Raw genomic sequence first — 22,948 nt, forward strand, 5'->3', positions numbered from 1 at the left:
AATTTTTCAAGAACTGCACCATTTTTTCATCGAAATTCCCATGAACGAGAATAAAATGTTTAATGGGCCACAAATATTGACCACAACAGAATCAATTTATAAGTCTAATATTTAGTCAGCCATGGCTGCCTTCAAATTCCCCCATTTCCATATTTAATTCTCTCTGTTCCCCATATATACAAATCTAGACTACAGGACTAAGAAAAAGTAATTGCTGCAAAACAAGTCAACACGAATATGAACTGGTTTAGATAGAAAGCCATATTTATATTTCATTAATACTAATACTACATAAAGGTTCAAACATTTATCTATTACATAGCCAGAGACACAGCACACCTCACATATATTTAGTATATATTCAAACTGAAAACACATGACTCCTAAACTACACACTTGTGTACAGAGGAGTGAGTTTACATTTAACCTTCAGCTAACCATCGGGCCTCCTACTTTGATGTTAACTCTCCGAACTCCGTCGGATGCATTGCCGCCGATCCTAAGGTTACCGAGTAAAGCATCCCGTCCGGTTAGAACTATCTGGAAGAACCTGTCTACGTCCTTTGCGAGTAGATCAAGTCCTTGTGAGAGTTTCTCTGCCGATTTTCCTAAATCTGATGTCGAGCTTTCCAATACTGGAGCTTCAACCGCATTCCCCCCTTCTTGCACGATTGGGTATAACTTCTTGACATCTGTATCAACAGCTTCTAGCTCCTTCAGTATCGTAGTCCTTCCACTCGAGTGTAGGCTTCTAATTTCAGTATTTACAAAAGCCTGGAGCTCAGAAAATGCCGCTGCCCATGAGAATGTTTCGGGAACTTGTAGGTCCAACAACTTCTTTGTGGAACCAGAGAACGCAGCAGCAAATATGCTACATACCAAAAGACTAACCACCTTGACTCCATACATTGCTTGCATCAAAACCTTTCCCTTGGCAGAGTTCTTGATTTTTGGTAGGTCCAGTTTTTCAGCCAGCACATCCATGGCACAGAAGCAGTTATCAAATCTTGGATTCTTCTTAGCAACATGTTGCTTCCATCCGTCTAGTGAAGAACGGGCCCTTTCAAACTGTTTTGTGGGGGCACCACCAAAGTTACGCAAGACACATTGAAGAAAGAGGTGTCCCTGTTTCAGCTGAGATATCTCGGAGCTGAAAGCAATGCAAATATCAAGCAACTTCACACTATCATCTAGATACACATCTATCCATTTGTCCTCCCAATCACAAACAGGGAGTTCAAGAGCCGTAATTAGAGTTTTCACGTCAGTATGAATTTCACAGAGTGTGTCCATCGCAAACCTCATCCACGATAAGCGCAGGACATCATCCCTACCTACTGGCCTAAGATTTTTAATTCTACCCTGCAATGTCTCCTCAAAGGTAGTCAACAAAGCAAGAAGTTTAGGGGACTGGTATGAACCCTTTGGTGACATCCTACGGAAAGGATTTCCAAAGGGGAGGAAAGGTCTGTGTGGTTCTTGTGGGCGGCTCATTCTATTACACTAACTGCAAGAACAAAAAAAGCACCCTATAATAAGAAGCAAAAACACTCAACCAAAGACAATGGAAGAAGAACACAGTAAAAGAAAATTAAATGTATACATATAGTTATGCAATACTTTTAGCAGCAAAAACACATCAACATCACACATCAAAATAAGCACATATTCTATACATGAATGCAAGTTTTCTAACTTTTTGCTCAAATTTTCAGATGGATGGGGGCAGCAAATCTTATATAAAGCCTGCAAACATCATGGCCATCCAAAACGTAAATAAAATTCTTTTGAATAAGTAATTCAATCGGCACCAAGTTGAAGAAGATGGTATCCTACCAAGTCTAAATCACAGCCACCTAACTACTATCATATCATATAGAAATTCAGCAAAACCAGGAATACCAACTTGTTGGATGTAATTTATAGCACAAACACAATTCAAGTTCCTTTGTGCTTGTTCAATCGTTTTAAACTTTTCCCTTTAATTTATGATAGGCACTACTGATTCTCCATACCATAGGAACGTTCATGAAAATAAACACAACTCCAGCAAGCTAAGTTATAAAATACAGCACGACAAGCACGCCTTTTCTTGTGATATAGAGATGATCCTTTATAAATAATTCCCTTTCACTCAACCCAACAAAATACTCCAGAACCTCCCGCAAAAAACATATACATGAAGTTCACATCTAAACACAACAATCCTGGCCATAAAAAATGCAAATTAGAAATACCCACAACCCATAGATGCAGTAAACAAATTATTTTACCCAGATCTAATTTTTTTTAACCAACATACTATTTCAGCAATCAAATATCCAATTCAATTATATAAATCGAGCCAATTACACAACAAAGAACAAGAAAATCATGAAAACTCTCAGATCCTCACCAATTAAAACAGTCAACGCGCATAATTACCCTCAATCACCAAATTCAAACTCGGGGAAACACGAACACGGGACTCTTAATGCCAACTATCTATCAACGAAACGCAAAAACGATCAAAACAACACAATAACGAAAAAAAATCAGCTAAACAAGTCATGATCAACATAAATCAACACAATTTGAAGCAATCCAGCCAAATTCCATCAGATCCTCACCAAATAAGCCGGTCAACGGCCCAAATCAGCACCGATTATCGCAAACCAAGTCCACAAACACACACACATATGCCATGAAATCGATCTCGGGAAGAGAGAGAATTCCTGTACCTGAAAAAGTACCCGAAGACGCGTAGAGAATTGGTAAAGCTTCGCACAAAGTCTTCGCAAAATGTAGGGTTGTAGAAACTGAATAGCAAATATGAGAGATAAACGATGTATAATTGTGGGAGTGGGAGTTGTTGGCACACGTGGCGGAATCTAATTGGAAAGCGTATATTGCCGGTGTATTTTATGTAGGGTGGGGGCGCATGTAGGAGACTGGGCCGGCGAAATCTGGCCGTTGATTAAGGCGTCTGTGTTTGGGAAATCGAAGGCTTTTAGTTTTTTTATTTTTTATTAAATACTTTTCTCGTACGGATTGGGGTTATTTTCTCTTTTTCCATACTCCAAATTGCAGTCTCTTTTGACCCAAAATATTTCAGAAAAGAAAAATGATTATCCCTTTATTTATACTGCGAACAAGTTTTTCTAGAGTTGTGTATATATATTAATAAAAAAAATAGTATACTTAAATTAACTTTAGTTAATAATATTTTGTTTATTCTTAATGGCACAATCATTAACATGTAGAAAACATGAATAAGACATAAATGATGATAGTTAATTGGCAGCAACTTTGATATTAAACCCCAAAACATCATTTAAAATATAAATAATTACAATATTACAAAAAAGACTTATATTATGAATGGGATGAAGTATTAATTGCTGTCCCTGTTTTTTCTGTACATTTTCGATCAATTCTTTTGTTAGCATTTAATGTCCATGATTATAATTAGGGATGGCAATCGGGTACGACGGGTACGGATAGTGACTATCCATACACATGCCCACGAACTAAATGGATAGTAGTTGCTACCCACGAAACTATCCATTGATATCAAATGGTATCCAAACCCGCTACCCGCGGATACCCGCTACCCGTCGGGTATCCGCGAAATCCGCTATTCGACGGGTATCCGTCACCCACTATCCGACGGATACCCGCTATCCGCCGGATACCCACTATCCGCTGGATACCCACGAAATAGAATTTAAATATAAATTTACAACAAATTTAATAGAAAAAAAATCAACACAAATAGCATAGTTCAAATCCACAAAGAACAATGTTTAAATTCAAATTCACAAAGAACAATGTTCAAATTCATCAACTAAAATATAAAATCCAACAAAAAACAATGTCTATAATTGCTCGACAGTAGAAATAGAACCCTCTTCATTGAACTCTTCTTCTTCATCTTCAAGACAAGTCCAAAAGCTTCCATTCTTTCATTTAGCTCAATATTAGACTTTGGGCCTTATTGTTTGGGCCTATTTTAAAATATAAAATACTAGTCCATAATCTCAAAATATGTATTTAAAGCCCATATTTTATAGAATTTTTTGTGAATATTTGACGGGTAATTGACGGGTAATTAGCGGGTATTTTTCGCGGGTAAACGGGTTTCGCGGGTATGGATAGTAAGTATCCAAACCCATACCCACGAACTAAATGGATAGTGAATTGTACCCACGAAACTATCCGTGGATATCAAATGGTATCCAAACCCACCCTAATGGGTTCGGGTTTTCGCGGATATCCACTACCCGCGGGTAGATTGCCATCCCTAATTATAATTTTCTTATGACCTCTAAACAATTTGCTTTAATAACGATTTACATATTATGGATAGTCCCACCATTAAAAAAAAAAAGATATTGTAGACTTTCTTGATGTATTTCTTGTAATTTTTTTTTTAATAGGAAAAGTAATTTATTAGAACAGAAACAAGGTACCAAGGGTACCAAAGTGCGATTACAGCAGCCAACATGAGAGCTTACAATTCATCCAACAAGCCAAACTCACATCAACCTCAATAATTTGAAAGATTTTGTTCCAACTCCACATCCTTGCCTTTATTTCCATGATCGCTTTCAGAATCTCCCAAGTCTTGCCTTCCCACCGGCTTTCATTACGCCATTTCCATATCAACCAACACGTGCAGCTCCATAATGCCATGAGAAAATTTTGTGAGCTTTTCTTAACGCCAAGATGTGAGAATTGAACAAAATGATCAGCAACCCCTTGAGGAGAAACAAAATTAATCTCCAGCCACTCCAAGATGTCATCCCACACTTTAGTTGTCTTTGGACACTGAAGAAATGCAGGATTAGCAGTCTCAAGATGTTGCAAGCATCCATTGCAGCCACACTCTCCTGGTAATTCTTGCATTGTACCCTTTCAAAGTCATATTATTGACATTTTCTTTATTACTAGATTTTAAAAAAAAAATCAATGATTTAGAAATTTGTGTATAGACATCACTATCATCCAAATTGCTGTAGGAATAAAATAAAGAAAAAAATATTTAGCTGCATGCAAATATGTGTTTGCTGGGATTACTTAAAAACCTCAATTTAATTAAAAACTAGAGAACTTATCTTTTCCGTTACTTGTAGAATAACTTTTTCTAATCTCTATCACCACTATGGATTGATGATAAATTAATTCACTCACCACACTTTAACGGAAAGAAAAGGGAAACATGAAATAGAAAGAATAGAAAAGAAGATATTATTGGGTTTCTACGAAAATTCAAATGGACCAATTATTCTTTTTTCAAGGGAATAGGCCAATTATTCTTAGTTGACAACTTCGTTGTTTTATTTCAGGAAGAGTAGTAATTTAGCCCTTATTATAAATTATTCTAGTCTCTGGCATTTTATACTCAAAATTCGACCAATTAGGTCTCTCGTACTTTAAATTGGGTGCAATCAATAAACGTTCGTTCATCAATTTTCTTTTATATATATTGCATTGCACCTCCTCTCTCTTTCTCTATTTTTGACGTTGCTGGCGAAGTCTGTTCGGAGACCTTCCACGTCACCCACAAAGTCCCAGTTGGCGACACCCCCTACGTCCGAGTCAAATTTTTTCAAATCTGGTGAAACAGTTTAATTTTTGGATATGATTAGTTAGTGGAGAAGGATTCAGAGAGGGCGAAACCCCTATTCTGGGAGACCATTAACGTCGGCAACAAAGTTGATAGCGCACACAAATTCATGTAAGCAATCAAATTATTGCGTCGTGGTTGCTCCAATCACGCGTAGGAATCCCTCGACAACATCTTATTGGATCATGCACAGTAATTTGAAGAAGAATCACCAATTCTTTTCCATGAAAATTTGCAAAGATGCGGGTGATTGGAGGACCAAGTAAGGAGCCTGCGATTTGGCAGCCTCACCCATGCAACGCTTTTCTTGATGAGAACGCTTTGTCGAGGAAGAATTTGAAAATCAACAACAATTCCGATGACGATCACTACATCGACAATGACATCAACGACAAAGCTTCCAACTTCACATCCGATCACTACCACCGTTGATCAACCCAAGCACTTTGACGACAGGGCGTCCAACTACCCCTTGTTTTCGAGCTACTCCAACAACAGCTACTCGAGGCCGCCATTGCCCAAGAAAGGGCCGAGTTTGAAACGGTGGGAGAGCGAGGAGGAAACAGAGAGAAAGGATGTGCAGTGCAGTAATATAAAAAAAATGACAAACTATGTCCGTTGACCGTCAGCAGGATGAGCTTGATTGTATCCAATTTAAAACATGAGGGACCTGATAGTATAGTGTACCAGAGGCATAGGGGTGTCTATAATAAGGGCTAAATTGCTATTTTTTCCCTTTTATTTTTATATGAGAAAAATATTCTAATTATATAATCACCTCATTAGATTCATAATTCATAAATAACACATAATTATAAGATAAACTGATAAAATTTGAGTTAAACTCTGCGGTATAACTTGTGCGTATGTAACCATATATATGTGGTGCATACTACACAACATAATATATAAAAATAAAATAAAAATGATACTATCATGCAGTAGGCAGCAATATACAGCTTAATAGTACTCCCTCCGTCCACAAAGTATTGCCCCATTTACTGTTCGGCACAAGTTTTAAGAAAGCTGATAAAGTGGTTGTGAGTGAAATATAAGGGTAGTTGACTAAAGTGATAAAGTAGTTGACTAAAGTGTTAAAGGTGTTGTGTGGTGGGTCCACTAGTAATAAAGTGTAATAAAGTAGAATATAAAAATGAAATAAGTTGTTGTATGGTGGGTCCATTAGTGGCAATTGATGGTAAATAAATGAAAGAAAAAAGGGTGTAATGGTACAAAAAGCAGAGTAGGGCATTACTTTGTGGACAAGGAAAAATGGGTAAGTAGGGCAATATTTCGTGGACGGAGGGAGTAATAAATACTCCACTATAATAATATAATAATAGAATAAAAGGATATTATGCAGTGGACAACAGGTACACTCCAATAATGCATGATGAGTTGTTTCTTATCTGTTATGCCGAAGACACTGTTTTCCAGCTCACACAACTATACCAATTGCGCAGCTCATTGATAGCAACACTACACATGATACTTGAAAGTTATCATTTCGAATTGCATCAATATTTTCTACACTACACTAAATGCTGCACCAATGAAAAATAATTGTGAATATCTAACAAAACAAACAGACAAACTAGTTATATTCAACAGTCCACATCTCGAAAAGGATACATTCGGTTATTCTACACTAGGTTCGATCGCTTCGCTAATACATTATCCTCGATCGCTATCGTGGAGGTTCGAGTCATCTGGAGGGCGTGTGTTAGAGCTCTAGATAGAGAGTGTCAGGCCCAAAATAAACAACTATGAAGAAAGATTGCAGCAATTTCCTATATTTTACTATGACAGTAAGGAATGGATTGTTTAATTTACAGAGGCTATATGATATCATTGAATAATTTATGCAACTATAGTGGGGGAAAAATGGTGATGAATATACCTGAACTTAGATGGAATGAATAACTATGCAGATGAAAATATTGAGAAACGGTTGCATCCATATTGATTATACAGCTATCTCTCTATATCTCTGACTTCTATTGCCTTCTCCTTCACTAGTATCAGAGATGTCTTCATTGCTTTGTTTAATGACCATACCTCGATGACTATGTTCCCCAATCGAATTGGAAGAGTTCCGGCCAATTCGCCGCTCCTGAAGTTTATAGGAAAATTTAAGGAAATAATTCAGAAACTTTTGACTCATTTAAACTTTGAAATCAAGAATTGCTGAGGAAGGGTGAGATTTCCGGTTGTACCTCCCGAGATTGGAAGTCTTCTGATTCCAGCATGTGTATGACATGTCCCATCTTGGGCCGTTTCTGGGCATCAGGATCAACGCATCGAAGGGCTACCAAGAGCAGGCGCTTCAGCGCTTTGGAGGCAGGCCGTTCAGGCAACTTGGGATCTGCTACTTCCTCGGATTTCCTGTTTCCAACCATCATCTTCAGCCATTCAACGAGATTAACCTGCATTGTATTTGTCGTCAGTGAAAGTTGCAAGATGACAAGGTATCTGGTCCGCAAGTTTTCCAGTTGTTGTGAAACTAACCTCTCCCTGTGGCCGGGAATAATCAACCGGAGATCTACCAGTGATGACCTCCATGATCAATATTCCAAAGCTATAAACATCACTCTTCTCGTTCAGCATACCAGTGCAAGCATATTCAGGAGCAACATAACTTGCAAAACAATGAAGAACAGTCAATTCCATACTTAAAGCAACTCAATGTCACACGAAGTTACTCATCAAAAAATAAAATATCTTATAGCAACTACGGACTATTTACCCAAATGTTCCCATCACTCGTGTTGTCACGTAAGAAATCTCTGAATTCAAAAGTTTAGCTAGCCCAAAGTCTGACAATTTAGGATGCCACTTATGATCGAGCAGTATGTTGCTTGACTTGATGTCACGGTGAACAACCTTCGGCTCCAAACCTTCATGGAGATAAGCCAAGCTGCGACAAAGAAGAGTATCCAAATATAAGTAGAAGGAACAACTATGTGTAGGTCACAATAATTTTAAACTAACACACCCTTTTGCAGTTCCAATGATTATATTCACACGAATCTCCCACGTCAAAGGGCTGACTTCCCCCACATCTCCATGAAGCCATTGCTCCAAATTTCCATTATCAACATATTCATAGACAAGCATCCTACATGCAAGCACATATCAGCATCAAAAAACAGGTTAAGTCTTTATATTTGATGCATATAAGTAGCAAACACTGAAACTCATACCTGTAGGCTCCTTCGACACAGTAACCGAGCAACCTAACAAGATTCTTGTGTCTAACACGTCCAATTGCTTCCACCTCGACCTTAAACTCTTTTTCAGCTTGTCCCCTGAGAAATGTGCGAGGGATGATTTTCACATAAAGCTTGTTGAAGAAAATTCTTCAACCTAATCACAGAAACCATGCATCAAATGTACAATCTGAGGAACCACTGTACCTGTTGTTCAACAGATTCTTTACAGCTATACGGGTGTTATCAGCTAACTCGCCATAATACACAATGCCGTATCCACCTTCACCAATCACATTATCATCAGACAAACCATTACAGGCTGCCTCAAGCTCTCTCAATGTATACCACCTTCCCCATCCCAAATGGGACACCTCCGGCAACGACCCATTGCCTCCGTATGATCCTGTCTCAGCCCCACTGGTAGCTCTGCTCTCGCCACTTGATCCAGCTCTATCAGAAAACACAACTCTGTGTTCCACCTTCCCCATATCTATCTGTATCTCTGGCACAGCCTGAGATTTTCAAATCCATATGAAATAAATCACTCCTCTCAGCAATCTAGACCTTGTTACCTTTCTTGTATGTATAACACTATTGGAAATGCATTAAATAAATCATCATTTGGATTTTCCAATAAAGGTTAGTACTATTTGTTTCTGTACAAGGAAAATCAATTTAAATCAAAATCTGTCATTAAATTCAGATAAACACAATAGAGTAGAAGTTATAAAAACTAACATGAAAAATAAGTAGTAAACCAATCAAATTCAGAAACCAAGCAGATTTCGAAATTCATGGAACAAAACAATTAAATATTTCATAGTAAAACTAAGCTCAAATATGATTTTCTCAATCCATCTCGAATCTCTACTCATTAAGCAGTCAAAGCAAATCACAATTTATGAACCAGAACATAATTCCTCCCTAATTCACCAAACAACAAGTTCCTGAAGATTTTTAATCACCGATAAAAATAATTACGAATCAAAGAAATCTAAAAATGTACCTGTGGTGCGGCGGAGCGCTGCTCGGCGGAGGCGGTTTCGCGGGTGATCACCTGTATCTCCTTGGATACGGCCGCCGGACTCATCTCGCTCACCGAGCGGCGCAGTTTGCCCTTACTGCCGCCGCTGCCGCGGCGGCGGAAGGCGGTGATAATGCAGAGCGACACGAGGAAGAGAATGAGCACAATCACTGCTCCGATTACTATTCCGATCACCACCCATAGGTGCAGCCCGAAGATCGATGTCCTGTTAGAGAGCTCCGTGTCCACAAACGCGGTATCTAAAACTGACATTTCTGCTGTGATTCACATCCACGAAATCAATCACTTGTCCACGTATCTATGCACGAGAATTGACGAATGCGAGCTCTGTGTGTGTAAGATAAGGTGAAAACTACTCATGCAAGGATGAAACTGAACTGGTCGTGAGATAGGAATTGAGTGAATTGTGTGTGTGAGCTGTTTGTTTGATGGATTTGTATACAATCAATTCGATTCCGCCGGAAAATTGTTTTCCGGCGACTGTGTGTCGACAGAGAATCGGTGAAGTGGAGAGTGGACAGAGTGCGTGTGTGTGTGTTTGCCAAACTCTGATTTTGCTTTCGCTTCTTATCGAAGGTTTTAATCTTTAATCAGCAACAGGCGCTTTTTCCTTTTTTCTTTTTATCCTTTTCTGTAAAAAAAAATGTATACGTATTTATTAAAATTACTTATGATGTCAATATTTTGCGAAGAAAATGGCTTTTATTACAATTCGAGCTGTCTATCGGCCAGGTCAAACAGCAAACATTACTTTCCCAAATATAAACGCATAATCAACTCAAAAATATGTGTATTATATTTTAGTAAGATAATTAATTAATTATGGATAATTTTTGTCCTAATTGAAATAGTTCTTCTATCAAAGCGATATCATAGTTCAAAATTTAAATTTCTAGTTGTTTTTCTCTATAGAGTTAACTAATAAAATACAATAATTCGAGAGTATTATAAGGTATTATCCAATTTTAATATTGTAACATGATTTCCAAAAGTTTAAAAGTATTTCTCAAACCATATTTCAACCACTTTTCAAATGAGGATTCTATTAGGATTATTACTAAAAATTAGCAACTTTGAGCTCATAGTAAGTTTTTAGTTCAAATTTATTTTTATTATTCAATTTATAACTCGAATCCAAATATTAAATTTTATTTACATAATATTTTCAAAATAGTCGAACTTTTTTCAACTGCCAATCTCCATTAAACAAACAAATTACCAACAGGAACACTTGTCGTGGTATAAATTGGACAAATTTTAAAAGTTAGAAATGTTATTGAAAAAAAATAATTATGAAATGGTCAAAATTTTGTGAGTTTTTATTAAAAATGAAAATAGTATATAAAATTACGACGAATTTCTGGACCCATTATTAACGGTCGAAGATGAGAAGAAGGAGACGTGTGTCGTGCAGAGACGCATTCGATTGACTGGGTCAAGTTATCAGGTGCGGTGCCCAATCAGCAATAAGAAGGAGATTATACGAGACGCGAGAATTTAATTAATTGTGGTTTTGTTAGCATTAATTTGGATTTACTTTGATTAATATAGTCAAGAGTCAAGACAGAAAAGATCAAAAGAGACAGTTCACTATTTTCCTAAAATTTAAGAGTATAATTAATATGTGGCTTTATCTAGCTGTCTCTTTACTGGTTTCGATGCGACTGAATTTTGTATTTTTTTTTCATTAATGGAAAATATCCAATCGATTAATAGATATTAGTAAAATCTACAAGAGATGCATATGGGATATGGCATACTCCGCACATTATAATAAGGTTTGATAGCATGTGAACTCATGAATTTTGGGTATATTTTAATTTTAATTTTTAATAAAATATTTTTTTTATAAAATTATAAATATTAGGTATATTTTATTTTAACATTTGACAAAGATTTCTGAGTATAAATATTTAAAATTTTAATTATTTTTAATTTTAATTATGAAAATAGTATCCAGCCACATACATAACATTTTAATTTCACGTGACTTATAACTTGCCATATGGCTAATGAATGTTAAACGACGCCATTTTATATTTTAAAAAATGAATAAATTAAATATACTCTCGTTATTATCACGCAACATGTAATCTAATTAAATCTACATATGTGACGGTGACGGATACTGTTACCGTAGTTCAAAACAGAAATAGTTAAAAATTTTAAATATTTATAAGCATAATCTTTTGTTATATATTAAAATTAAAATATGCCCAAATATGATTTTACAAGCAAAATCTTTTGTTAGAAATTAAAACGAAAATATATCCAAAGTTCATGATTTTACATGCCATTAACCCTTATATGGGTTACTAGTAAAAAGAAAAAATCATGAATTTCGATTATGCACATGTTCCTTTAAATATTTTACTAAGAGCATCAACAACCCTTGCACCCATAGTGGGTGCAATAGACATGGTCCCACTTCTATTGCACCCACTCCAACAATGGTATTGCACCCGCCCGGGTTCAATAGATTTTAATCTCATTTTCTCTTTACTTTTATTCTTTTTTCAATTTAAATTAAACAACTTCAATTTTAACAACATAAAATTCATTCAACTAAAAATCCAAACATTACAAATAAAAAAAAACAACAAATATTTAAAACATCCAATTTTCGAAAAATTTAAAGCCGTCGAACTACGGGTCAACCGGACCAAAGCGTGCCCATAGATGATCAACCAAATCATCGCGGAGGCGAGCATGCAATCGTGCATCCTTCAAGCTTGCATTCCGTGCCAAATAGGCGGCGAACTCCGGTGGTGCTCCGGAATTGAATTGTGTTTGAGGAGGAGAACTTGGTCCCTTGCCGCCGTCACCGTCAAAATTACTTGCATTTCCACCTTCATCCTCAATGATCATGTTGTGCAATATGATGCATGCAAACATGATCGAACTCATTTGCTCCGCCTTCCACAAACGCGACGGTCCTCTGATTATACCCCACCGAAAGCTCGTTCCACATCCTTCCTTGCAGCTTCTTGCATCACCTTGAACCTCCGCTTCTTCTCATCGTTCGGAAACTGGAAGCTCTTCACGAACACCGGCCAGTCCGGATAGATGCCGTCTGTTAAGTAGTATCCTCGAGTGTGGTGAGAATTGTTGGCGAGGAAGTGCACAGCCGCTTCATGCCCCGCTAAAACATAGTTGAATAGCGTGGACTGGTGGAGCACGTTGATGTCGTTGTTGGACCCAGCGACTCCAAAGAATGCATGCCAGATCCACAAATCTTGTGAAGCAACGGCCTCTAATATAATTGTTGGCTCGCCTTGATCCCCTCGAGTGTAGGCGTCGTGCCAAGCCACGGGGCAATTCTTCCATCCCCAATGCATGCAGTCTAGGCTCCCCAACATTCCCGGGAACCCATGGCGGGCTTCGTGCATTGCAGTGATGCGTTGCACATCGGCAGTTGTTGGCCGCCTCAAATACGTGCCGCCAAAGATACGAACGACGGCCTTGCAGAATTTCTTCAAGCATTCCAACGCCGTCGTCTCTCCTATACGGAGATATTTGTCACAACAATCAGCAGCAGTTCCGTATGCCAATTGTCGAACAGCGGCAGTGCACTTCTGGATCGGGGAGAAGCTTAAGCGGCCAATAGCATCCGGACGTTGTTGGAAGTAAGGATCGACTTCTAGCGCATTGACAATGCGTAGAAACAACTCCCGGCTCATGCGAAATCGACGGCGAAAGAATTGTGGCCCATAAACAGGCTCGACAGAAAAATAATCGCGATGGAGGCGCTCGGCTCCACCTTCACGGTCACGACGAACCACTGTCCGCTTCTTCCTCGGGCGTGGTGGAGGTGGATCGAAACGATATGAACTTGCCACTGTCATAAAATTCACAGCACATCTCATAAAAAATAAATCGGGGGCTTGAGTAGGATCGGGAAGAGGAGGAAGTTGTGCGGGATCAACATGAACTTCTTCGTCGGATGAAGAATTTGAGGAAGAATTATTGTTGGAAGAATTGGTGGATGAAGACATTTTCTTTAAGAATTGAAGAGAAAATGAGTAGTTTGATGTAGTGTTTGTGATTGAGGAAGGGGATATGTGATTATATATAGGTGAAAAAGAAAAAAAGAAAAAAAAATGGCCGAAGAAGACCGTTGAGAAGCCAACGGTCATTTGACCGTTTAAATTTTTTTTTTTTAATCCGTTTAATTTTTTTTTTAATTACGGAAATGGGCGCGTTCAATACACCCATTTCCTTCGCTCCACCTTTGCAGCAGGTGCGTCCAGTCACCCCTCCTCCATTGCACCCGGGTGCAACAACGGTGGCGGGTGCGATAGGCCGGGTTCGATCCGACCATTGCACCCGCCGTTGTTGATGCTCTAATGAGCTTTATGTTTTATTTGTATAAATACGGACAAATCCAAAAAGGGGGAAAAAAAAAAAGAATATTGTGGCATGCATATGATGTTCTTGTTTTAAAAGAAGATTTCAATTTCCTTCTATCTTTTTTTTATTTTGAAAAGATAAAAAATTGCTACAAGCCTACAAGGAACAAAAAATAAATTATTGTAATTTGTATAAGGGTGTCTAAGATAAAAAAAAATCGAATAATATTATCTAATGATTAGTATATATGATTACATGCAGCATGAGATACTCCCTTCGTCCACCAAAAATATGACATTTTTGATGGACACAAGTTTTAATAAAATTGTTGATGATTTTTATATAGTAGAAAATTGGTCCCACCATTTTATGAAATGTGTGTTTGAGATTAAATTTGAATTTTTTGTAAATAAGAGGTATTTGTAAGGATAAGAGTTAAGAAAAAAAACATGAGACCATGTTCTAAAAAAGAAAGTACTATATTTTTGGTGGACGTCAAAAATGATAAAAAGATCATACTTTTCGTAGACGGAGAGAGTATTAAATTACAAAATTCTCTATATACCACACCATATTCAATATGGATGGGCTTATCCCTTGCAATAAATGTTAAAAAAAATGAAGAAAATTAAGAGGGATGTAACAGTGGTTGCTGTTTTTCTTTTTTTTTTTTTGAAAGGTTAATATGATAAATAGAAGTGAGTACAAGGGGTACTCAATTCAAAAGGTACAAAGAAATAAATTACATCACGAGTCAAGAAGACATCTTGGAAGGAAAACACCGGATTGGATTAACAAACCAATCGTGAACCGAATAACCAAATTTACTAGACAACCTCGCCTTAATCCATCTCCAAGAGCACGAGATAATGATATCCACCGTTTCAACAGGATCAATACATCTATCTTTAAATATTCTCTCATTTCGAGCTTTCCAAATTCTCCAGCAATTTCAAATTCTCCAGTGGTGGGTGTTGTTGGATGATTGCCGGAGGAAGAAGCAAAAGAAGAAGAAAAAGAAGAAGGTGTTTTTATGCATGCACGTGTGTATCTGTTGTGGAAGAGAGAGCTGTTAGAACCGGGTACACGATCGAGATATTACAAAATAAATATTTTGAGATATTACAACTCAAAATAATTGAAAATATTACAAAGAAAATAATTTGAGAAAATACAACTCAAATAATTGTATACAACTGAAATATACTGTATAAATAAATTATACGTATAGACTAAGTCGAGTCGAGATAAATCTCTTCCCGCAAGAAGATTATCGCCCCGGTAGTGGTCTTCGGTTTAGGCGTATCTTCCCCAAAGGTAAAACGACTACGTCTCGTCGGATGTAGCACCACAATCCGGCGAGCTAAATAGGATCAAGAACTGAGCACAAGTGTTATGCAGAGAGTGTGAGGGTATATGGCAGAATGCAGAATATCTGTTAGTGTGTCTTCTGCAAGCTTTCCAGAGGCCTATTTATAGGCATGTGGTAAGTATGAATTCAAGACCTTGAATTCTACTCCGACGGCTGGAAGCCGTAAATGTTGAAGATGATGGCCGGTGGGCGCAGTCATTTCTGTTGGGCCAAAAAATAGTTTGGGCCCCAAACACCACCCCAAAGCACCAATTGCCAAGATCCAAGTCCTTGGCCGCGGCCCGTACCCGACCCGACCCGACCCGTACCCGACCCGCCCGCCCGCCCGCCCGTCCGGCGGCGGCGGCGGCGCGCACGCGAGGCTAGTACTTAGATCAAGCCCACTAGCAAGCCCACAAGTCAATTTATCAACTCCATGTGCTTTGCTATTCTTATACATGAAAAACATCTCTATGTTTTCCAATGTGGGATAACATAACAAATGTTATTTTCCCTCTTCAACATCCAAACTTTGACATACAATATCTCACTCATCGGAAATCGGTTTTGAGACTTCAAGTATATCACGTTGATCTACTCGAGATGTAGATTAACATCCAATAATTATTTTAATTAAATAATAAATATTTAATTAAATAATAATTTTCAGATATGGCTTAAAACCATATTTCCAACAATCCCCCACATGAGTGAGAAATCAGTATGCGAAAGTATGCAAACACTTAGCTCAGTCCTCTTAAGATACAACATTGCATTTGGAAAGGTAGCTTGTGGCTTTGAACCTGCCATAGTCAATATTATCGAGTATACCGGCGGCCTAGTGGATTGTGTTCCTTGAACTAGTCCTCCTCGGTGTATACTTAGTCAACAATATTGACACAATATTGCTTCAATCCTTATTCGTTCTCACGTTTGTGTCCATTACAGGCCTTGGAACACCTCTTTGGATTCATAAGTGTTTCAATCGAAGCGGCCCCACTTCACACTTACATAGGTGACTCTTAACTCAAGTATCCTGCTATACTTGTCCTCTTCGAGGAGTTCTAGAGTCATTAAAAGTCAAAGACTTAACCTCACCACGTGCAGGTTTCCGAACACTCACTGTTCTACAAGGAATAGGCAATTCGAGTGTTCAACACACGGATTTTCATAGCTTAGTTGTCCCATTGAACCAAGTTCTTGGGATCCTCCAGTCATCATGGTTGGGTTGCCACTATGATTATCCTTAATTTGTGGACTTCAAACCCATTCCCCCTAACAGTTTATACATCTGATCTCGATGGATACTTTTTGTCAAAGGATCCGCTATGTTATCAATTGATCTTATATAATCAATTGAGATAACTCCACTAGTGATCAAATGTCTCACGGTATTATGACGTCGACGAATATGTCTCGACTTACCGTTATACAAATGGTTTTGTGCTCGTCCGATAGCAGCTTGACTATCACAATGAATTATTACGGACGACACAGGTTTCGACCAACATGGAATATCCTCGAGGAAATTTTTAAGCCACTCGGCTTCTTCACCAGCTTTATCCAAAGCTATGAATTATGATTCCATGGTCGATCTAGCAATACATGTTTGCTTCTTGGATTTCCAAGACACAGCACCACCCCCCACAGTGAATACATAACCGCTCGTTGAAAACGAGTCTTTGGCATCAGATATCCAATTTGCATCACAGTACCCTTCAAGTACAGAGGGTTCCCTAGTATAATGAATCGCATAGTTTTGAGTATATTTCAAATATCTCAAAACCCTTTCAAGAGCTTTCCAATGTTCATTACTAGGGTTAGCTGTAAAGCTGCCCAACTTGTTGACCGAGCATGCTATATCGGGACGAGTGCAATTTGTTAGATACAACAAGCTCCCAATAATCTTCGCATATTCTATCGCGTCAACAGGTTCTCCCTTGTGTACACTCAAATGCACACTAGGTTCCCATGGTGTCTTAGCTATTGGCTTGTCAAAAGCGTTGAATTTCTTTAACACTTTCTCAACGTAGTGAGATTGTGTTATAGTAATACCATCAGGTCTTCTTAGAATTTTAATTCCAAGGATAACATCAGCTAAGCCCATATCTTTCATGCTAAAATTTTTACTTAGCATGCCTTTGGTTTCTTGAATCACTCGTGAATTACTTCCCATGATGAGCATGTCATCTACATAAAGACAAACAATAACATATCCGTTATTAGAATTCTTAATGTAGACACATTTATCGCACTCATTGATTCTGAATCCATTTGACAACATTACACTGTCAAATTTTAAATGCCATTGAAGCGGTGCTTGCTTCAACCCATATAAAGACCTTTGAAGTTTGCATACTTTGTGCTCTTGCCCAGGTACTACAAACCCTTCAGGTTGCTTCATATATATTTCATCTTCCAACTCGCCATACAAGAACGCAGTTTTCACATCCATTTGGTGAATCTCGAGATTGTGCAAGGCAGCAATAGCGAGAAGCATCCGAATAGATGTTAGTCTGGTCACAGGTGAATAGGTATCGAAGAAATCGTACCCTTCTTTCTGCCTGAAACCTTGAACGACAAGTCGGGCTTTGTACTTATCTATAGTACCATCAGATTTGTACTTCTTCTTTAGGATCCATTTGCATCTTAAAGCTTTACTTCCAGGTGGTAGATCCACTAACACCCAAGTATGATTCTGCATAATGGAATCAAACTCAATATCGATGGCTTCTTTCCAGAGAGCTGCATCTGAGCCAGACATAGCTTCTTTAATCATCACCGGTTCGCCATCTAGCATCAAGACAACATAATCCGGTCCATAGACATTAGCTTTTCTAACTCGTTCCCCACGTCTCGGTTCTACATCCATAGGTTTAGACCTTGGTCTTTTCCTATTAGGTGGTACATGATTAGAACCCGTGGCATCATCTACTTGAGTAGAATTACTAGCTACTTCCATAGGTTTAGAACCTGTAGCATCACCATCAACTCCATCATTAGAGTTCGATGTACCTTTATCCTTGTTAGGATAGATATTTTCAAAGAATATAGCATTCCTTGATTCTATCGTTGTCCCAACATGTATATCAGGTATCTCCGATCTGTGCACTATAAAACGATAGGCACTGCTATTAAGTGCATGACCAATGAAGATACAATCCACCGTTTTAGGTCCTATTGTAACTTGCTTTGGTAAAGGCACTTCTACCTTGGCTAAACACCCCCACACTTTGAGGTATTTATACGAAGGTTTCCTTCGTTTCCATAGCTCATAGGGAGTTACATCTTTCCCTTTGAGTGGAATCTTGTTCAAGATATAGTTGGCCGTTAAGACAGCTTCCCCCCACATGTTCTGGGGTAATCCTGAACTAATCAACAAGGCATTCATCATCTCCTTAAGAGTTCGATTCTTGCGTTCAGCAACGCCGTTAGATTGTGGTGAATAAGGAGCCGTCGTTTGATGGATTATACCACTTTCGTTGCATAATTCAGCAAACGGAGCTACATACTCTCCACCTCTATCACTTCGAACCATCTTAATTCGACATCCAAGTTGATTCTCGGCTTCATTTTTGAAGTTTCTAAAAGCTTCAATAGCCTCATCTTTACTTTTCAATAAGTAAAGGTAACAATACTTTGTGCAATCGTCTATAAAGGTGATAAAGTACTTCTTGCCACCTCTAGTTTGCACGAACTTTAAATCACAAACATCGGTGTGAATAAGTTCCAATGGTTGAGTGCTCCTTTCTACCGATTTAAACGGTAACTTAGCCATTTTGGCTTCAACACAAACTTCACATTTTACTTGTGAGTTGTATTCATCAACTTTTAGTAAATTCATTTTTACTAATCTCTTTATAACATTTAGATTAACATGTCCAAGTCTACAATGCCATAAATCTGAACACTCAATCAAGTAAGCAGAAGAGGTTGATGCATCTTTATTGATCTTAGCCTTGGCAGGCTTACAAGCTCTTACTCAAAGTTTGAAGAGTCCTTCGGAGGCATAGCCTTTCCCTAGGAACTTTCCCCACTTGCGTATTACAACATAGTCAGATTTGAAAAACAATTCAAAATCCTTATTCGTAAGCCTAAAGCCCGAAATTAAATTCTTTCGGACAGTTGGAACGTGTAATACGTCTTTCAATGTGATCTCCACGCCCGACGTGAGTTGAAGAATCACATCTCCCATGCCAAGGACTTGGGATGTCCGTTCGCTAGCCTCCATTATCGTTTTGTTTTCCACTTCTTTGTAGTTGTGGAACAACTCACGATTTATGCATATATGGACGGTAGCGCCGGTGTCCACGAACCAAGCGTTCGGGTTGTCCACATGATTCACCTCGGATATCATGGCAGCAAAGTCATCGTGGTTCCAATCGTCGAAGTCCTTCTCGACGTTGTTCACGTTGCTCTTTGCCTTCTTCCGCTTTGGCTTGCGGCAATCCTTAGCCATGTGACCTTGTTTGTCACAATTATAACATACACCGTCAAACTTTGATGGTTGATGTCCGCCTTGCTTCCCTTTACCCTTATTATTAGGGTTAGGGCGACCACGTTTGTTGGAGGGACCGCCTTTCTCGGTGAGATTGGCCTTTGCCTCCATTGGAGCTTTTCCCTTTTGATCACGACTTCTCACGTGATCCTCCATTTGAAGCTTGGATATTAATATCGGCACGGACATCTCCGAGCGCTCATGCTTCAAAAGGTTTTGAAATTTCCTCCAACTAGGAGGTAATTTCTCTATGATGATTGCAACGAGCAATGCATCCGCCAAGGGCATCCCTTCGGCTTGAACCTCATGTGAAAGATTTTGGAACTCTTCCACTTGGTCCATCAATGGCCGGGAGTCGACCATTTTATATTCCAACCATTTGGCGACAATATACTTGGTAGTATTTGCCTTGTCCACTTGATATTTCAGATCAAGGGCCTCCCACAATTGTTTCGCGGTTTCATGAACCTTGAAAACACGATAGAGCCGTTCGTCCAGAGACATGAGAACGGTGTTACGGCACAAGTAGTCGCCGCGGCACCAGTTCAAATATCCGGCACGAATTTCTTGGCTTGTCTCCCCTTCCCCTTCACTCGGGGTTGGAGGTTTATCCTCCATTAAGAATCCGGCAAACCCCACGGTTGTGAGGTAGAATAGCATCTTCTCTTGCCAATATTTGAAGTTCTTGCCTGAGAACGTTGATGGTTTCTCGGCAAGACCAATAGTTCTAGATGTTGACGATGAAGCCCCCGTTGATGCAAACGAGGAAAATATTGACGACGTGGTTGAACCGATGGTTGCAGAGGTGGTGGAGCCGTCCATATTGACGTCGGTGTGAGCCATTTCTCGAACGTGTATCAACGGCAGAGAAATAATCTTCTTGCGATTGTTAGAACCGGGTACACGATCGAGATATTACAAAATAAATATTTTGAGATATTACAACTCAAAATAATTGAAAATATTACAAAGAAAATAATTTGAGAAAATACAACTCAAATAATTGTATACAACTGAAATATACTGTATAAATAAATTATACGTATAGACTAAGTCGAGTCGAGATAAATCTCTTCCCGCAAGAAGATTATCGCCCCGGTAGTGGTCTTCGGTTTAGGCGTATCTTCCCCAAAGGTAAAACGACTACGTCTCGTCGGATGTAGCACCACAATCCGGCGAGCTAAATAGGATCAAGAACTGAGCACAAGTGTTATGCAGAGAGTGTGAGGGTATATGGCAGAATGCAGAATATCTGTTAGTGTGTCTTCTGCAAGCTTTCCAGAGGCCTATTTATAGGCATGTGGTAAGTATGAATTCAAGACCTTGAATTCTACTCCGACGGCTGGAAGCCGTAAATGTTGAAGATGATGGCCGGTGGGCGCAGTCATTTCTGTTGGGCCAAAAAATAGTTTGGGCCCCAAACACCACCCCAAAGCACCAATTGCCAAGATCCAAGTCCTTGGCCGCGGCCCGTACCCGACCCGACCCGACCCGACCCGCCCGCCCGCCCGCCCGTCCGGCGGCGGCGGCGGCGCGCACGCGAGGCTAGTACTTAGATCAAGCCCACTAGCAAGCCCACAAGTCAATTTATCAACTCCATGTGCTTTGCTATTCTTATACATGAAAAACATCTCTATGTTTTCCAATGTGGGATAACATAACAAATGTTATTTTCCCTCTTCAACATCCAAACTTTGACATACAATATCTCACTCATCGGAAATCGGTTTTGAGACTTCAAGTATATCACGTTGATCTACTCGAGATGTAGATTAACATCCAATAATTATTTTAATTAAATAATAAATATTTAATTAAATAATAATTTTCAGATATGGCTTAAAACCATATTTCCAACAAGAGCAACAGATGTATAAGTTGCATTGAGTGAAAAAAAATAATGAATGAATAATGCTATTTATCCCTCTTTATATAATAGTTAGCATATTTTTGTGGAGGTGTCATGTGTCCATGATCCCCACTTTTAATTATTATTTAGATCTTAAATGAAATTAAGAAAGTTGAATGAGATGAAATAAGTTGAGTGAGATTAGCGTTTGGCCCCTCTCTAAGTTTGCCCGATGTTTGATTTTATTCCTTCCTATAATGATATGTTCTTGATATATGATGACTCTTCACTCCTATTATGATATGCCGAGAATTTGTCGCAGAAAATGAAAATTACATATTTTTCTCCAGTACAAATACTATCGGGAATATTAATATTATTCGACTTCATAACTAATTTATAAAATAGTTAACTTATATTTGATGCAAACGTTAAGAGCATCCATCTCCCCACCATTTATGAGCCCCTTCTCCACATTTGGGCTCTTTGCAATCAAGCTCTTAATTTTTTATTTTTTATTCATTTTTATCTTTATTGTTTATGTTATTTTCAATTAATTTTAATATTAAATTTAATAACATAAATTAAAATATAACACTATATTGATTAAAGATTAAAATCACGTTACAATAAAAATAAAAGCCTAAATTAATTCAAATTAAAAGAGCATTGAAAAAAATTACAATACTAAAATTTAAAGTTCATTGTGACGTTTGATTTTCTCAATCTTTTTCAAGTGAAACGTCAACTCATCACAATGCATTTGTGATGTATCTTTATCAATTTCGACGGTTCCAAAATTTTATTTTATACAATATTCATATTGGACCGTGCATTGCACGCACCCTTCTCTCTCGAGCCCAATGTTAAAAAGAAAGCCTAGAGTGCACTTCGAGGACGCGTCATCGGCAAAGGGCTCACGCAAGTCGGGCGCGCGTCTGCTCCGCGAGCCCCGTAACAGATGCTCGTAACCAGGGGCGTAGCCAGGGGGCTAGGGGGGGGCTGAAGCCCCCTCCCAAATTTTGAGTTTTTTTA

At 38.5% G+C, this 22,948-nt stretch overlaps 3 protein-coding genes across 4 annotated transcripts; all 3 read right to left on the minus strand.

Annotated features, from left to right (window-relative positions):
- Window positions 1-246: 246 nt before the first annotated feature.
- Window positions 247-3,092, minus strand: LOC130999043 (protein BPS1, chloroplastic-like). Of its 2 annotated transcripts, none has more exons than XM_057924512.1 (2): window positions 2,721-3,092; window positions 247-1,507 (listed from the first exon to the last, which is right to left on the minus strand). In XM_057924512.1, exon 2 carries the CDS (start codon window positions 1,492-1,494, stop codon window positions 430-432), a length of 1,065 nt encoding a protein of 354 aa, XP_057780495.1. In that variant the 5' UTR covers window positions 1,495-1,507; window positions 2,721-3,092; the 3' UTR covers window positions 247-429. The 2 variants fall into 2 exon arrangements, with proteins under 2 accessions (XP_057780495.1, XP_057780496.1); XM_057924513.1 differs by having other exon boundaries at window positions 2,610-2,804.
- A 4,002-nt stretch (window positions 3,093-7,094) lies between these two features.
- On the minus strand, window positions 7,095-10,540 carry LOC130999053 (probable serine/threonine-protein kinase At1g01540). The gene is made up of 8 exons (XM_057924517.1): window positions 9,827-10,540; window positions 9,025-9,332; window positions 8,812-8,916; window positions 8,604-8,726; window positions 8,355-8,525; window positions 8,117-8,246; window positions 7,825-8,034; window positions 7,095-7,721 (listed from the first exon to the last, which is right to left on the minus strand). Exons 1-8 carry the CDS (start codon window positions 10,115-10,117, stop codon window positions 7,575-7,577), a joined length of 1,485 nt encoding a protein of 494 aa, XP_057780500.1. The 5' UTR covers window positions 10,118-10,540; the 3' UTR covers window positions 7,095-7,574.
- Window positions 10,541-12,807: 2,267 nt separating this feature from the next.
- On the minus strand, window positions 12,808-13,710 carry LOC130998663 (uncharacterized). Its single transcript, XM_057924076.1, has one exon. The coding sequence runs from the start codon at window positions 13,708-13,710 to the stop codon at window positions 12,808-12,810; it is 903 nt and encodes a 300-aa protein (XP_057780059.1).
- Between the last annotated feature and the right edge of the window lie 9,238 nt (window positions 13,711-22,948).

Source organism: Salvia miltiorrhiza, chromosome 8 (assembly GCF_028751815.1).
Source record: "Salvia miltiorrhiza cultivar Shanhuang (shh) chromosome 8, IMPLAD_Smil_shh, whole genome shotgun sequence".
In the NCBI taxonomy this organism is placed as follows: domain Eukaryota; kingdom Viridiplantae; phylum Streptophyta; class Magnoliopsida; order Lamiales; family Lamiaceae; genus Salvia; species Salvia miltiorrhiza.

Coding starts and splice junctions, on each gene's coding strand:
- LOC130999043 (XM_057924512.1), bottom strand. CDS start 1,494: ATGAGCCGCCCACAAGAACCACACAGACCTTTCCTCCCCTTTGGAAAT.
- LOC130999053 (XM_057924517.1), bottom strand. CDS start 10,117: ATGTCAGTTTTAGATACCGCGTTTGTGGACACGGAGCTCTCTAACAGG. Junction 9,333..9,826: donor AGCGCTCCGCCGCACCACAG/GTACATTTTTAG, acceptor TGAAAATCTCAG/GCTGTGCCAGAGATACAGAT. Junction 8,526..8,603: donor ATCATTGGAACTGCAAAAGG/GTGTGTTAGTTT, acceptor TCTTTGTCGCAG/CTTGGCTTATCTCCATGAAG.
- LOC130998663 (XM_057924076.1), bottom strand. CDS start 13,710: ATGACAGTGGCAAGTTCATATCGTTTCGATCCACCTCCACCACGCCCG.